Genomic DNA, 16,771 nt, shown 5'->3' with positions numbered 1-16,771 from the left:
AACCAATATACAAACAAACGTCAGTAAGTGTCCTATTCATGAATTCCCTCTTGAGATAAAGGATCCTATCCATACAAAAGAAGTTAAGGAGATTATTTATCTCTCTCCTGTTAATTGAGAATTCTCCTATTGACAGATTCAGGTAAACGAGTAGCCACCTTCCAATAAGTAGCCTTCTCTTCATGGAGGCAATGTTCAATATACAAGATTACCACTTCACTCCCCACACCTCCAAACATAAAAATATCCATAAAGATATAGGAATTCCAAGGACACATCAGAGGAATGTTGGCACTTACTTGCACCTGTTACTCAAATATAACTGGATCACTTTGTGGACAGTCTTACGGACATGGTATTCCATCAAAGCAAACTAAAAATAGATGTTAAAATTTTGAAAAAAAAGATCTTTATTTAAGTATTTTAGGGAGATGTCAAAGGCAAACTTACATTTCAAGACTTCAAAATAATTTTCTTTACTGAAAATTTCTTGCAAGATCTAGCAAATGTTCAATATTTCTTTTTTCCTATCTCCTACAAAGTCTTTACGCAATTCTGATCCTTTCTATGAAGACAAAAAGAATCTTGTAAGAAACCAAAAAGATAAAATATCTGTAAAAAAATAAAAATGACGTTGGCTTCATACTTCTTTCTAAAGCCAAATATCTGAAGTCAATGGATAAAGCTCCTACATTTAGAGTTTCTAGAAGATAAAATATTGTTTGTCAGCTAGAATTCACAATTACTGTAATCTTTTTGCTTTTGTTTTTTTCATATTAGAGATTTCTTCAGATATTGTATGATCTGGACTCACACTTCACCTTGAATTACTAAAAGACGTATTGAAAAACAAGAGCCCTTGGCAGGGTGGGCAGGGCCTGCTTGTAGTCGTAGGCTTAGTCATGGGGCAGTCTACAGTAGTTGTTTCATTTGGAAACTCCAGGTTGTTTTCTAGGGCTGATCAGAATTCTCAGGGAAAATGTCTAAGCTGTTACCATAAATAAAACAAAAATAAAAGTAGCTGATAGAAATATAAGCCAAGTTGGGGATGAGGGTTGACATTTAAATTATTTTCTAATTACTAAGATGAGTCCAAGTGGGTCATAATGTGTTATTTTTAAATTAATTTGCTAATTTTTTGTTAAATTTTATTGAGATTTTGGCATTATGTCCATAAGAGATATTGCCCTATGGTTTTCCTTTTTCATATTGTCTTGGTTTGGTTTTGAAATAAAGTGAATTGGACTCATAAAATTAGTTATAGTATTATTTCCCCTCAATATTATCTGTAAGGGATTAATATAGAGGATATTTGTTCCTGAATGTTTTGACAAAACAGAACTGTAAAATCACCTGGGAATGTTGATTTTTTCAGGCATAGATATTGTGTTACTGATTAAATTTCTTTAATAGTTTTATAGTTCATTCGGATTTTCTATTTCTTATAGTCAGTCTTGTTTATTGTATTTCCCCTATATGTATACATTTCATTTAAGACTTTAAATTTTTAATTATAAACTATTTTATAGAATTCTGATTTTGTTAATGCCCTTTGCATCTATAGTTATGCTACTTTTATAAATTGAGTGAATTTATACTTTCTATTGAGTTTCCTATCGATCTTATTGGAACTATAACATTTAATTAGTTCTCAAAAAAAAGGTTCTCTTTATTGTTTTATCATCTTAAAAATCTCTATTTTTTCTTATTTCTTTGGTTCTGCTTTCTTTGGCTTCCTCTTTTTCTCAAACTTCTTGAACAAAACTCTTCCTTTCCTCTTTTTTTGACTTCTACCAATTACTGTGTTTTTAAATTTTTTTCAGAATTTAAATTTATTTTAAAGCAAGCTGAGAGTCTGCATTAGTTGCTTCATGTTACCTTCATTTCTAATATATAAATATATATTATATTTATAATCTGAGAAAAAAGGAAAATAATCACATGTATCCCAAATAGTCTAATAACAAAAAGGTTATATCTGACATATTCTCTTTTTTCTTAATTTAGATACTAAAATAAATAATGTCTTTCATTACGAAAATAAGTCTCTTGGCACAGCTCTTGGCTAGAAAGATTCTAAGCCACTAAAAAGCAGCATAGACAAGGTAGACTGATCCTGTGGGACAGCCAGGCTGTCAAATCAAAGAAAAGCTCCCTTTCTTCTGTCACTCTGACATAGCCTAATGTCCTTAGCTCACCCTTTGCATAGTATGGACTCCTTCGGGCTTTGCATTTGATCATTTAACTCAACGAAGTGAAACTGGATCATATAGTTAGCATGAAAGTATATCTGCAAGCTGTCAGTGCTCTGTATAGTCCTAGTTTGTAATAACCTATCATCTCTTGACAGGGTGAAAGAAGAAAAACAGGTTGGTCTTACACTCAAGCTTTTGGGAAGATGCAATTTAACTGAAGTTGTGTATAATGTGGTGTAGGTAGAAGTTCCTGCTTCTATGGAAAACGGGCAGATATTTCCAGAATTTCTCTTTCCCCAGAACTAGTTTATAAAATAAATTGATATGGGACATGCGCCTCATCCCCAGATGCTTCTGTGCTAACATAAGGCCAAAAAGATCAGGCTACAGCAGAGTTGCTTTCCTATGGCACGAAGCGTATGTTTTCTCCATGTTTCAGTGCTTTGACCATATAATATAAAATACCTTCCTGTACAATAGGAATTTTCATCTGATCATATCAAAGGGCTTTGCAAATATCAAATCCTTGAGGAGTAAAGTGATGAGAAAAAATAAGCAGTTCCATTTCTAGGAATTTAGTTATAGATATGAAGTACTCAGAGGATTAAGAAAAAGTTTCTTAATCCCTTAAACTGCCAGATTCTCTAATACAGAAAATAGAAATGTAAAATAGAAATAATATGATGTAGAATCTTAATATCACAAAGATATATTTATTACTAAGATCAACTATGAATAAATTAAGATAATGTGAGATAAAACAAAAGTCGATAATCCAAAAATTCTACATAATTTTTTCATATTCATTGGCTAACATTTTTTAAAGAATGGCTTAATATAAAGGACAAATTAAATATATATGAATTCCATATTTTTTCATTTTACCTGTTATTTTTAAGTCATGTAATGATATGGCCTTCAGAAAAGAGATGTATAAAAAACAAAGTGAAAATAGTTTGGAATTTTTGAGAGGCTGAGAGATAGAAGCCTCCTGTTTTAAAGACATTAAGTTAATTCTCACGGTAATCCTGTAAGCTGATTTTAATATCCCTATTTTACAAAAAGAGAAACTGAGGCTCGAAATATAGTCAATGGCTGGTATAAGACAAAATTTTGTTCTTTCATAAAAGCCTATTTTTGCTTGTTTGAATTTGCTTTGATCATGATTGACTCTAAGATAAAGGCTATATTATTGGCCACTGGATAAATGGGAGATGTTTGACAAAAGTAATAGAGTTTAAATCTAAGTGATATAGGGACGAAGCTATATAAAATGTATTGTTATAGAAATTCTAGGCCAGAAATCTTTTTATCCCCCTTATAGACTTGGTTGGTATTATTTACTTTTTAAATATATGCAATATTTATAATGGGTTTAGGACTGTCAGTCACTTTCATAGCATAAAATTATTATACTGTGTATAGTAATAAGAATTATAAATTTTATAATGATAAAACCTCTAGAAAATGTTGGGCTAGTCCTCAAGGATGATAAAGTGAGGGCCAATGAGAGTTGGGTTTTAATAATGAGGAAGCATGCTGTTTCTTTGTAACTTTTCTATATATCTTTTTCCTCTTTTCACCTATAAGAATACTATTGATTTGTCCACATAAGCCCTAATATCTATATACTGTGAGGTAATAGCATGCAGCCTTTAACTCACCTAAATGTTCTTATATCAATTTTTCATATTGCTTGAATAAAAGTTGCATTTTCTCATTTCTTCTGACCTGTCGATCATAATCAATGCTTGAAGTCTTAAATGCATCTTGTCAGCTTTGCATTTTGCTGCTCCCTCTACCTAGGCTATACTTTCTTCCCCTTCTTGTGTTTACTTACACCATTCTTCCTTTAAAGTTCAGTTCAGGCATCATCTCTCCCCAGGAACCTTTTCCTGACAATCTAATCTCCCCAAGTCCTTTCACAGATGGTCCGGGTTACATGTCATCACTGTGTTCCCATAATTCTCTGCACATAAATCCCAATACACCTGGTGGAAGAGCAGAGATAGTGTAGCCACACTGATGTGTGCAAACTTTGGATCCATGAATTATTAGCTGCATGCCCTTGGATAGATCATTTAAACTTTCTGAATTTCATTTTCTTTAGCTCCAAAATTAGAATAACCATTTCATGTGGTTTTGTTACAAAGAAAAATAATATATAGAAAGCACAGAGTAGGAAATTGTGTTGGATGCCATTCCTTTGGCTTCCTAGGCCCATTCTTTGCCTTCTCTACCCTGTTCTGGGCTCCAGGAGGCTGACGATTAAGGACCACAATAATAGACTACTTGCTCCTGCGTCTTGCTTGAGCTCGGCTTTATCCACAGAAGTGCACAGACAGGAGATCAGAGGGCAGAAGGAAAGTGAAGTCAGGGTCAAGGCTTTTAGTTCCCAGACCCTTCTTTGCCATTTAGCCAGAAGTTGCCTGCATCCTCCTGTCAGCTGGTTTAGTCTATGCAGTGACCTTCTCTGTGTTCCAGTGTTTGTTCCCTCCCCTTACCCTTCATGCCCAGGATAATACATTATCCCTTGTTCATTTCATTTAACCCTGCTCCCAAAGTTGTAAATAGTTCCTTTATTAACCCTCCCTCAAAAAGTCAGCTTTTTCCTGCCAGAACCCTGACTGATACTACATTCAATATTATTAACAATATTCATTTAACAAACTGTCCTGTAATTCTCTCTTGATTTCTCTAAATCTCTTGCCAAACTGTGAACTACTTTAGAGCAGGGACCACGGCTCATTTGTAATTGTTATTCTCTGTGGTCATGAACATTGCCAGGCAAAATTAAAACATGCAATAAATGTTTGTTGATTAAGTGAAGGATGGAATGTGTATTATTTTGACTTTAAAAGTAGGCACTCCCCTTTTTCCTTCTGATTACAGTGCTTTATACTGGGTAATATAAATAAATGTTTGCTGTGATGAATGTGAATTTGTCTAGAAATAAGGGTATAAGATGATTAAAAAGAATTTTTCGGGGCAAATTAATCTTGAGAACAGTCAAGAGGCCATCATGTTAAGTGCCATATAAAATTAACTTAAAATAGATAGGATTTATTGAATTCTAGGGAGGGTACAAAAGTTGGGTTTAGGTAAAAATCTTTACAAAGCCATACTTAGTTCAGTAATTTATGTAACTGGAAAAATAGTGAAGTGAGAGGGAAGAATTCTATAGATTTAGGTAAACATTTTCCAACCATTGTCTTGCATAAAACATTATTATGGTGCACCCACCTAGAAAGATATCACTTGAAGCATGATCGCTAGGTTAATTTTTTTCTGTTCACCAGAAGAGATATGCTAATGATGTTAATTTAGTTGGGGGAGGGATAATGTTCAGAATTTCACTCTTTATCACAGAGATCATTGGGTACCTAAGAACGACAGGAGCTGCTCAGAAAAAGACAATTGGTTTTAAATAGCAAATCAGAAACTGTGGGTTGCGATTGGGGGTGGGGCAGGTTTGGGATTAATAGTTTAAACTTGAAGAGACAAGGAGATGGTTTGTGAATGCACTTTGTTATCTAAAGGTATGAAAAAGCAGCATCATTTTAACCACCTTTTTAAGTAGACCACTCAGGCATTATCACTTCCATTTTATAACTGTGGAAGGTTAAAATCAGAGAGATGATGTGCTTTGCCCAAAGTCACACAAAATATAGCTGTATAAGAATTAATTTGAATTTATCTGTGACCCAGCATTTTCCACCTCACCAGCATGACTCATCTAATTCAAAGTCGACTAGTTGTTTATTAGAGACCCCCAATATCTTTGCCACCAGGGACCTGTGCTCCTAAGAGAATCTAATGCCTGATGATCTGAGGTGGAGCTGAGGTAGTGATGCTAGCGCTGGGGAGCATCTGCAAATACAGATAAAGCTTTGCTTGCTCTTACACCGCTACCATCTTACAGTGTGGTCCAGGTCCTAACAGGCCATGAACCTATACTGGTCCATGGCTCTGAGACCCTGGTTTACCTGATTTTATGGTAGGCCCATTTTCCAAACCTTTCTTCTTTCTAAGAGTTCTATATGTTTATTTTCCATTACAATAAATTTAATTTATTTATGTTGTTTTTAACCCTTTTGTAAAATGCTTTTAATAATAATACATTATCTTTGTTGATGAAGCACTTGAGGATTGCTCATGTGAACCCTCATCTTGGTTTAGGTTTCAGTGTCCTCCTGGAACCACCCTGTCTTAAAAGCACACCCCAACGGTTGAATGACATTGCTCATGTCAATGATTTCCAAATGTCAGATGCAGAAGCCTAGTGGCATGATGTAGGCTTTATAAGTTATTCATGGAGAAGCCTGATGGGGGGGGGGGGCAAGTGTAAAGCAAAATTCTTAATTAAATTGAATAGGAGAAGTTGAATTCTGTCTGCAAGTAGATGGAACAGTTACAAAAGGCCCCATGTGGTTAAAAGTAATACAGAATCAAGACTCCCCAAGGACAAGAAGCCCTGTTTTAATCTCTTTGTGACTCTGAAAGGAGGAAGAAAAAAAATTAAGCCTCCTTGTAGAGATCATGTGACAACTTCCTGATCCCAGCTAGAGGCAGCATTTCCATGGAAACTTCTCTTCCTCTTCACCCACACACTGCTCCTTCCAACTAAAAAGGCTGTTTTGAGTCTAAAGAGAGTTGTATGGAGGAGCCTTGATTTTTTTTTCATGAGACAAACTCCAGCAGGAAGAGAAAAGAGCAGACAGGCTGGCATTCCAATGTCACCAGCATAGTGATGACCTACCCTAGAACCCCACAGTTAAGAGCCCAGACACTGCTGCTTTCCTCAGTGCTTTTCACTTTTCTCATTTGTTCTTTATGTTTCTAGAACCACCCAGCTTTGAGGAAGGAGCAAGATAGAGAAGAGTGTCTCAGAGGGGCAACTTTGAATTGATTACTCTCATCCTCTAACTCTCCAACTTACTTTAGTTCAAATCACTCGGCTTTAAGCCCCTCCAGGGATTGGTCCCAGGTTTTATTTCCTGTAGTGTGGGGAGCCTGTCTGAAATCAATACTCCAATTTTGCAGCTGAAACACAGCTCCCATCTCCACATTTACTCTGCTGGAAGTAGTGTCTCCATTCTCATTCATTTTTCCAATTTATGACCACCCTTTAGGTTTTTATTCAAGTGGCTCTCCCGTAAAACAATTTGAATACTATTATCCAAAACAATGCAATTCTTTCCAGGATCCCCAGTTCACAAAGATGTTCTCTCCATTAAAAGTCTAATATACTTATGACCTCTACTACTCATTTGGAAACTAGCATAAGTGGTAAAATTATATTTTTATCTATGCATTTTAATTTACCTAACTCATTGTACAGATAAAGAATTCTTAGAAATTTATATGATCAATAAATATTTGTTGAAAAATATATTCTTATTCATTCACTCACTAAATTGAGAACTCCTTTGCAAGACCATATCACAAACAAATTTCAAATAAATTCCTGATTTCCAGAACTTCTGGATGAAACAAGATGGTATAGCATTTAAAACAACAACAAAAAAAGAGTTTTCTTTGGAATATTAACTAGTAAAAGTCCCCACGATAAAGACCACCCACCTATCAAAGTGACCTATCCTGAGGAATAGTTAGAAAATGAGTGGTTAGAGAGCTAACAAGCAGTCAAATGCATCAAGATAATCAGGGAGAAGTAGCAGCAAGATTTTTTTTTCTTCTGATACTTTGCACAAAATAAGTAAGCTGCAATATAATGAGAAATAAGAAATAATCTTTAGGCTGAAAAGAGTCTCTTTTTGCAAAGCCAACACTTGCAAATACTGTGACCTATTTATGGTCTCAGAAGCAAATAACTTACATATTTAATGTCTAATACTTCCTGACCTTTCTTAATGAGAGAAACTCTATTCCTGACACTATTTATCATTTTCAAATGAAAATCATCATTAATTTCATAGTCAATTAACTGGGTTTATATAAATCAGGCACTGTGATTATTAATATTCATATTATTTATTGTTATTGTAACCATAAGAAACTGTTAATAGTGAATAGTGTTTCTCACTATAAGATAGGCGTATCCCACTGGTGGGATACATGCCAACTCCAAAGAAAAGCTAGTCATGTGGTTTTCAGAAGATGAAAGCTTAAGATAAAAACCGACAGTGTTTGATGCTGGAGGTGGGAGTGGTATTACATAGGTCTTAGCCAAAACATGTGATAGTCACTGAAGGGGTAGCTGGAAAGAGAAGTATGTGGCTCAATTAATTACACAGCTGAAACAGACCTTGTACGGACCAGGGGAAGAATGATTCTGTCTGTGTTGTACTGCCTACTGTGGAGTTTCCAGACCTCCACTGGCCATTTTCCTAGAGCCTGTACATCCTCCAAGAATCTGATGGAGAAGGAATGCTGCCCACCATGGAGGGGTGACGGGAGTCCCTGTGGCCAGCTTTCAGGAAGAGGTTCCTGTCAGAACATTGTTCTGTCCAACGCACCACTTGGACCTCAATTCCCCTTTACAGGCGTGGATGACCGAGAGGCTTGGCCCTCTGTCTTTTATAACAGGACCTGCCGGTGCTTTGGCAACTTCATGGGATTCGACTGTGGAAATTGCAAGTTTGGCTTTTGGGGACCACAGTGCACAGAGAAGCGACTCTCAGTGAGAAGAAACATCTTTGATTTGAGTATCCCAGAGAAGAACAAATTTCTTGCCTATCTCACTCTAGCGAAGCATACCACCAGCCCAGACTATGTCATCCCCACAGGCACCTATGGCCAAATGAATAATGGATCAACACCCATGTTTAATGACATCAACATTTATGACCTCTTTGTCTGGATACATTATTATGTGTCAAGGGACACACTACTTGGAGGATCTGAAATCTGGAGAGACATTGATTTTGCTCATGAAGCACCAGGTTTCCTCCCTTGGCATAGACTTTTCTTGTTGCTGTGGGAACAAGAAATCCAGAAGCTGACAGGGGATGAGAACTTCACCATTCCATACTGGGATTGGCGAGATGCTGAAAACTGTGACATTTGCACAGATGAGTACATGGGAGGGCGTAACCCAGCAAACCCTAACTTACTCAGCCCAGCATCCTTCTTCTCCTCTTGGCAGGTAAGATATTCTGGCCACACCACATCACAGCGTAAAGAAAACTTAGCAATCACTTCTTCAGGCAAATCTTCATAAACCTCCCTCCCCTTCTCTCCTATCAAGAGTAGAAAAGGTCCCCTATTAAGAGTTATCAATATACATTGTATTTTTCCTTTAGAGTATACTTCACAACTGTAGTTACATAGATATTTGTGCGTGTTTTTTTTTTTTTTGTCTAATATCTTCTACTACATTCCTACATTCATCACTATAACCTCCAGCAACTAGGATGATGATTGGAAAATGGCAAGGGCTCATTAAGTATTTGTTGAATAAATTAATTAATATTTAGATGATTAATAAATTACTTAGGTCAAGGTTTCTGAAATTTTCTTCACAATGAAATTCACACAGAGCACAGATTAAAAATACGAATCCTTGGCCTTATTTCAGAACCATTGATTAGAACCTTCAGGGGAGGGTCCTGAGAAGACATCATTTCTTAAATGTCTATGGTGATTACTATGATCAAAAAACCGGGGAAAATATTATTTAGATTAAACCTTTTTAAAAAATATATGAGGACCCTAAGTCCAAAAAGGTAAATAATGAAAATAGCTAATATTCATTGAGCATTTAACATGTGTGAAGCCCTGTTGAAATGTTCTTGTGCGTTAACTTATTTAATACTTTTACTAAAGTTTCCACATCTTAAAGATTTTAAAACTGTACTGTAAAGATGTGAGGTAACTTATACAAGATCACAAAGCTAATTAGTAACAGAGATAAAATTTGCTTTCAGATTTTTCAGCTTCATGACCATTCTACACTGCTATAATGTTTTTAGCCAAAGGATCTGACCCATTCTGTCTCATATTTTTCATCAGGCTGTGGAAGAAATTAGCTTTTCTCCCAAATTGCAAACTTTAGAGAGGAACAAGATAAAAGATTGCTATTTTGAAATTTAATTTTTCTTTCTCCCATTCTTATTCTTTACTCTAAATTATGAGCAAAAGACAACCAAAGAAATGGTTTTAATCATTTATCATTTTATATCGTAACAAAGAAGGGATTCTATTCTACTTGCAATCCAAACATTTCTAATACAGCAGTTTTGACTATCAGTGCTTTATGAAACTGAGCCCGATATTTAAATAAGATGGGAAAAATCACATTTGCACCTTGCATATTGCAGTTTCAAAATGTAAATGTTTCCCATCCCCCCATACAACTAGGTTCACACACCTTCCAAATGGAGTCTATTGAAGCTCATTGAAAATTGGTCACTGTATAATATCTAGTGTCACTAATGTCAGCTATTTACCAAGAGTAATGAGTACATTTGTGCAGGAAAGCCTGCGGAAAAAAAAAAAGTACTTGGAAAAAAATCTATTTCAATAAGCCTTCAGACCTCCTCCTGCCTTAATCTATAAAGTGCAAAACTCTCATCTAGCTCTCACATTTCTGTTACTGCTTAAAATACTGCTAAACTTGGATGTGGGATTTTCAGCCAGTTTTAATGCTTTTCTTAACTATATAATTTCATTTGACCCAGAAAAGCTAGAGAATTATCTAAATTATCAAAAAAGTTATAACATCCACACTAAAGCTTAATAGATAGATATGAATTGACATTTAATTATGTGAGATGGATGCTACTTGATAATACCCAAAATTATGTTGGTAATTGTTTTTTAATAATTTGTTGTTAAAAAATTTATTGAGTGAAAAATTCTTCCTTTTTTTCTTTATGATTGTGGCTAATTTTATTTCTAAATAAAATGTTTGGGTCTAGTAGATAAACACTACTGAAACTGTTAAAATATTAGGTTCAATATTGTTCTATGATTAAACTACTATGTAGTAACTGGTGTTAGAAATAAAATTAGGAGTCTGTGGCCATGCCACCCTGAACAAGCCCAATCCCCTCTGATCTCAGAAGCTAAGCGGGGTCAGGCCTGGTTAGTACTTGGATGGGAGACCACCTAGGAAGACCAGGTGCTTTAGGCATAAATAATAAAAAATAAAAGACTGTAAGTAGACAGGGTCCTTGCAATATTGGAGGTCAACCAAAGGTTGCCATAAATAGATAGATTGATAGATAGATAGATAGATAGATAGATAGATTGATAGATAATAGATAGATGATAGATAAATAAATTAAGAAATAGAATGGACAAAGACCATGGGGGGAAGGGGACAAGCAAACAATAGCTTAAATAAAGAAGGTGAAATGAATGAACATTTGTGTCCACCTACTGTGAGTGGTGTCACTGTGTGAAGTGATTTGAGAGTCAAATCCAACTCTGGCTGTTTCCATTCCTTTACACAGCTTCTCTGGTTATAGCCCTTTAAAAAATAATATCAGTTGTTTATATTGATTTAATTCAGTAATTCTTGGCACCTAAATCATTTAGGGAGCTTTAAAAAAAAAACAGAAAGAAATTACATGAGTTCTGCTGGAAAATCATATTTGGATTGTCCACTGTGAAGTCCAGGCATCTACATTTTTAAAAACTTCTCATATGATTCCAATGTGCAACCAGCACTGAGAATTACTGATTTAATTAATATGAAATTGTTTTGGTGTCTCTTTTACTTTACAAACTCAGGTTCTCTAATAAACACACCACTGGTTTAAATGCTTGTGTCTGAATTGAACACTCGAATCAAAAACTAGACTTTTTTTGTGTGAGATGAGAACACAAAGCTTCCATATTCAGTGAATTTATTTATAACTTCTAAATTAGCTAGACTGATTGCCTTTTAATACAAAACTTCCATTTTTTCCCCCTTGATTTTAGATATTTTTACTTGACACAAAAATAGAAGTTTTAGAGATTCATAACATTTATGAACTCTGAGCCTAAGAGATCTTGAATTGCATGTAGTGTGGTATCCACATTTTAAAAAAGAAGACAAAGAAGACTAAAAAGTAGGATGATTTGTCCAAGGTCACACAGTTGAGAACTAAGACCCATTGCCTCTTACTCCATTGCTATTTCAAGCCAACTGTTACCTATGTATAAGAAGCAATTTAAGCTTAGGAAGGATCAAATAAGACAATAATTTGTGGATGTAAAATTGACTTGAAGTCACTTTGATTCACTTAAAATTCAATTGCACAGACATTTGGGGTAGAAATATTGATGTAGTTCTTTCCATTCATGTTATAATGTAAATATTCCATTCTACTTTTACTGATACATCCCTTACTTGAGTAGAATTGACCCTTGCCCCTTTGTTCTATCATTACTCTTTGTACAGATCTATATTATAGTACCTATAATTCTCTAGTACATGTAATTGTTTCAAACCTATCTTTGCCTACCAGACTGTCAGCTGCAGTAATGTAAAGACCATTTCTCATTTATTTTTATATCCACAAAGCCCAGAATCATGATATATACATAAAATGATCTTTATAAATGTACATCAAATTGAAGAAAATTAAAAACCATAAAAACATTACCTCTCATGCTAGTATTCATTAAAAATTAAACTCTGTGTGCCTGGATTTCTAGAATGTTATCCTGTGTTTCCTTATAATATTAAATCCCCAAGGCCACAATGCCAAAATAAACAGCAATTTACTCAAAGTCTAGAATAAAACATTTTGTCTAGTCCTCTCTGGGATTCCATATGTATGTGTGTGTGTTGAGTACACACACTAAAAAGAGAGCATATGATAAAAAAGATCAAGTGAGTTACAATGAATCTGAATGTTATTTAAGTATGATTAATAATATTTACTGGTAGGGTTTTCATTAAAATAATATATATTTAAATGAGATAATGTTAGTTTTTTTTTAGAAAGCTTACATTCATGATTCACATGTTTTTTGTACATTTGTCATTTATTTGGTTAGTGCCAAGAGTTCAAGTAGAAGCATGTCTATTAATCAGTCCATTATTTTTGGAGATGGAGGGGTGGTGCTTCACAACATCAAAGTACAAATACCTAGGCTCAACACAATTAGATCCAATATTATGTAAGTAGCAGATAAGCTAGCCATGAAAAAGAAAAGTAGATCAGGAGTAGCTGTCATGATGGATCAAAATAAAGAGAAAAGACATTTCCCAGATTATAGACACGAGTGAAATGTGGCCGGAGAATTCACTCATCAGGTGAAAAGCACATCACATGGAAGCAAACAGTGGGAAGAAAAAAAAGTCACATTTCATCAGAGAGTCATGGGTTTTAGGTAACCATAGCAACAGCTCAGTGGAATAACAGCTTCTCTTCTTTCTTTATGAAAAAGATTCTGTGGAATGTCATATGGTTTAGGGTTGTTTTTTTTTTTTTAAGATAAAACCTCTAATGCCATAATAAAATCTTCGCTCTTGAAAGCTGTTAATAACTGGCAGTTTACTGCTATTTCTTTAAGAAAGCACTGTCTAGATTCACCTTCTCCAGTAACACATCTGTTCTTTCTATCTCCCTTTTTTCATTTGACTTGGGACACTTGATATTTTTCCCCCTCATCATATATTATAAATCACCTGTGTTGAAATAGAAAAAAGAAGAAATTCCTTGTCAGAAGATCTCTGCCACTTACCAGATAGTATTGGACAAGTTATTTAGACTCTTTGATCTTTGGTTTTTCTCAACAACCAGAACAATGGAGCACAATTATCATATGTGCTTATTTTATGTTAATGGAATGATTAAATGAAACAGAAAGCAGAATATTGTAGTAGAAAAGGTAAGATCTTTTGAGTCACCTAAATATGAGTTTCAGTAGACTTTTATAACTTACTTAGCTGCAAGATCCTGGACAAGTTACTTATTTATTCTGAGACCTTTTTTCTCTAAAATTAGAATAATATACTATAAACCATTATTGTGAATGGATTCAGTGAAACCTGTTCATGTAAAATGCCTAGTTTAGTATCTGACATATTCTTTGAGTTCCATGTAGGAAAATTATTATTATAATATATCTTTATGATATATTGATGTTGGTTATTTTAAGAATTAATATTCAACCATTATGATAGAGTCAGAGTTAAAAACAATTTGGTGGCTTGCCCATTGGTATTGTATTCAATAATAATTATAAAAGTTGTTATTTTTAAATACCCCAAACCTGGTACTGATATGCTAAGTGCTTTACGTATGTTAGATTATTTAATTCTTCATAAAAAATTGCCATATTTACCATTTACAAATGAAAACCCTTGATGCTCATAGAGATGAAATAATTTGCTCAATACCTCGTAGCTAAAAAAGAGGCAATATTGGGAATCATGTCTTTCTGACTGCGATCTACATGATTATAACATTAGTACTAACAATGTCTCTCCTACCCTGCATCCCCTTCTACATAAAATATAAAGACAATGCTTTGGGATTAAGTTTTTCAAATTATTTCTGGAACAAGGGTAGATTTCCTCCTTTTTACTAATGCATCCAGTCATCTGAAAACTGAGTCACTTGGCAGTTGGCATTTCATCAAAAATAGTTCCATTCAAATCTCTCTAATTTAACCAAATCTGCTGTAGGAGTCTTTCAGGCTGCAGAATCTTCTGAAAATATCCTGAGATGTTATTCAAACAGGAATGAAAATGATTTCATCTATGTACCTACTGTGATATCTAGCTAATCAATAAAGATTAGCTAGAAATTCAATATATTACATTCAATGCAAAAATTAGATTAGCTTTATTCGACCATTCCTAAGCCATTTATAGGCAACAATAAATGTAGTAGATATAGCTTTGGAATCAGGAAGACTGTGTATTAATTTTCTAGTTCTGGTTGTAAACATCTTATGACCTTAGAAAACCACCTAACTGTTCTAGCTCTCAATTATGAATGAGTAAAAGGATTGAGGAACATGTTGAGGCATGGCAGGGTGGGTTCTCCTGCACTTATATGATGGTTTAGGATTGATATCTTGCTACCAGTTACTTCTTCTCATTGAATCTAAGGCATCGATGATTTTAAGATAAAGAATTAATTTTGCTAATTAGATTACAATATGATATTATTAACCACTTATAATTTTTTATTTCATACTTATTGAAAGAGCTCCTTTTGACTTAGTCGTTTTTTTTTTTTAATCACAGTTTACTGTTCCACCTACTTATAAAGGAAACTAGAAGTAAAATAATTCAATAAAGGTCCCTAATACTTCATATTTAGAGTTATATCCTTTTGAATTACTTTTTAAGTCAGAGTCTACGGTGTCTGTTTTTTCCCAAAATATTAGCTTTGAAAACTAGGTAGAATATCAGATACATTGCAAGGAGTGGACATTCTTAGACATGAACAAAGGCATAGGATGGAGAAGTACACACAATGCCTAGAGGAGTAGACAGTCTGAATTTAGCAGTAGAATGACATAATTTGTAAGCAAATGGAGAACGGTTGTCAGATTCAAGATATTCTCTGGAAGTAGAATTGACAATATTAGCTGATGTTTTCAATGTGAAAAAGAAAGGAAAATAAAATGCAAGTGATAACTCTCCAGTTTCTAGCTTAAACATAATGATCCATGAGCTTCTGGTTTGAGCTGCAGGATGGTTGTTATGATAGGAAATAAAAAAAGGAATAGATTTAGGAATTTTAAAATTTTATATATTTAATATGCATAAAAGATATTAAAAAATGAAGTTGGAGGTGGATATTCAAGTTTAAGAGTTTGGAGGGTTGGTTTTGGACTAGAGATAGGAATGTGGGAGTTTTTATCATGTAGTTAACATTTAAGTCATGAAACTGGTTGTTATAGCCAAAGGAGAAGATATAAAAAAAGGTAAAAGAAAAGGACACAGACCTAAACCCTGGGCCAGGGCATAGAACCAGTGAAGTCACACAATAGATATTTACCAAATGTTTGTCAAATTAATTTTCTCATCAAAAACTATTTGACAAAAATTATATGAAGTATCCCTATTTTATAGAGGAGGCCTAGGGAATTTGTGGTTTGTTTGTTTGTTTTTTCTGGTGGTAGATGCAAGACTTACAACACTGTTCTAGAATTTAACTTTCATGGTATATTCTGCAACCCTCAGAAAACTGCTTCCTTCAGCAATTTAAATTATTGATCTCCTGATGATGACAAATCCAAATGTGACGATCAGGAATATCAACCTTTTTACCTTCCCCCTTTGACTAAGAGGTGGCAACAACTACTTTAACATGGAGGTGTTTTGTGCAGATCATCTGCAGCCAGTCGGAGGAGTACAACAGCCGTCAGGCTTTATGCAATGGAACTCCAGAGGGACCATTACTACGTAATCCCGGAAACCACGACAAAGCCAGGACCCCAAGGCTCCCCTCTTCAGCTGATGTGGAATTTTGCCTGAGTTTGGCCCAGTATGAATCGGGTTCCATGGATAAAACTGCTAACTTCAGCTTTAGAAATACACTGGAAGGTAATCCTTTTTCACTCATTTGAAATTTCTTCTTTTCGTAATTTATGTTTACAAATCTCTTAACCAAAAACTCTAAGCCCAGAAGTGTTTGACAATTCAGAATTTTCTG

At 34.5% G+C, this 16,771-nt stretch overlaps 1 protein-coding gene and 1 pseudogene across 1 annotated transcript in view; both read left to right on the top strand.

The window, feature by feature from the left end:
* The first annotated feature begins 7,741 nt into the window (after positions 1–7,741).
* Positions 7,742–16,771, top strand: part of TYR (tyrosinase) — an 82,806-nt gene continuing 73,776 nt past the window's right edge. Inside the window, exons 1-2 of the mRNA XM_016153166.2 lie at positions 7,742–9,303; positions 16,446–16,662. Of these exons, the coding sequence (XP_016008652.2) occupies positions 8,485–9,303; positions 16,446–16,662 (1,036 nt within the window). The 5' untranslated portion in view covers positions 7,742–8,484. The remainder of the gene's footprint in view (positions 9,304–16,445; positions 16,663–16,771) is intronic.
* Positions 11,174–11,292, top strand: LOC118603563 (annotated as a pseudogene).

The sequence above is a fragment of the Rousettus aegyptiacus genome, unplaced genomic scaffold (assembly GCF_014176215.1).
Source record: "Rousettus aegyptiacus isolate mRouAeg1 unplaced genomic scaffold, mRouAeg1.p scaffold_m13_p_5, whole genome shotgun sequence".
In the NCBI taxonomy this organism is placed as follows: Eukaryota; Metazoa; Chordata; class Mammalia; order Chiroptera; family Pteropodidae; genus Rousettus; species Rousettus aegyptiacus.
The sequence above is the reverse complement of the archived record's forward strand: the minus strand, read 5'-3'. Positions and strand labels throughout refer to the sequence as shown.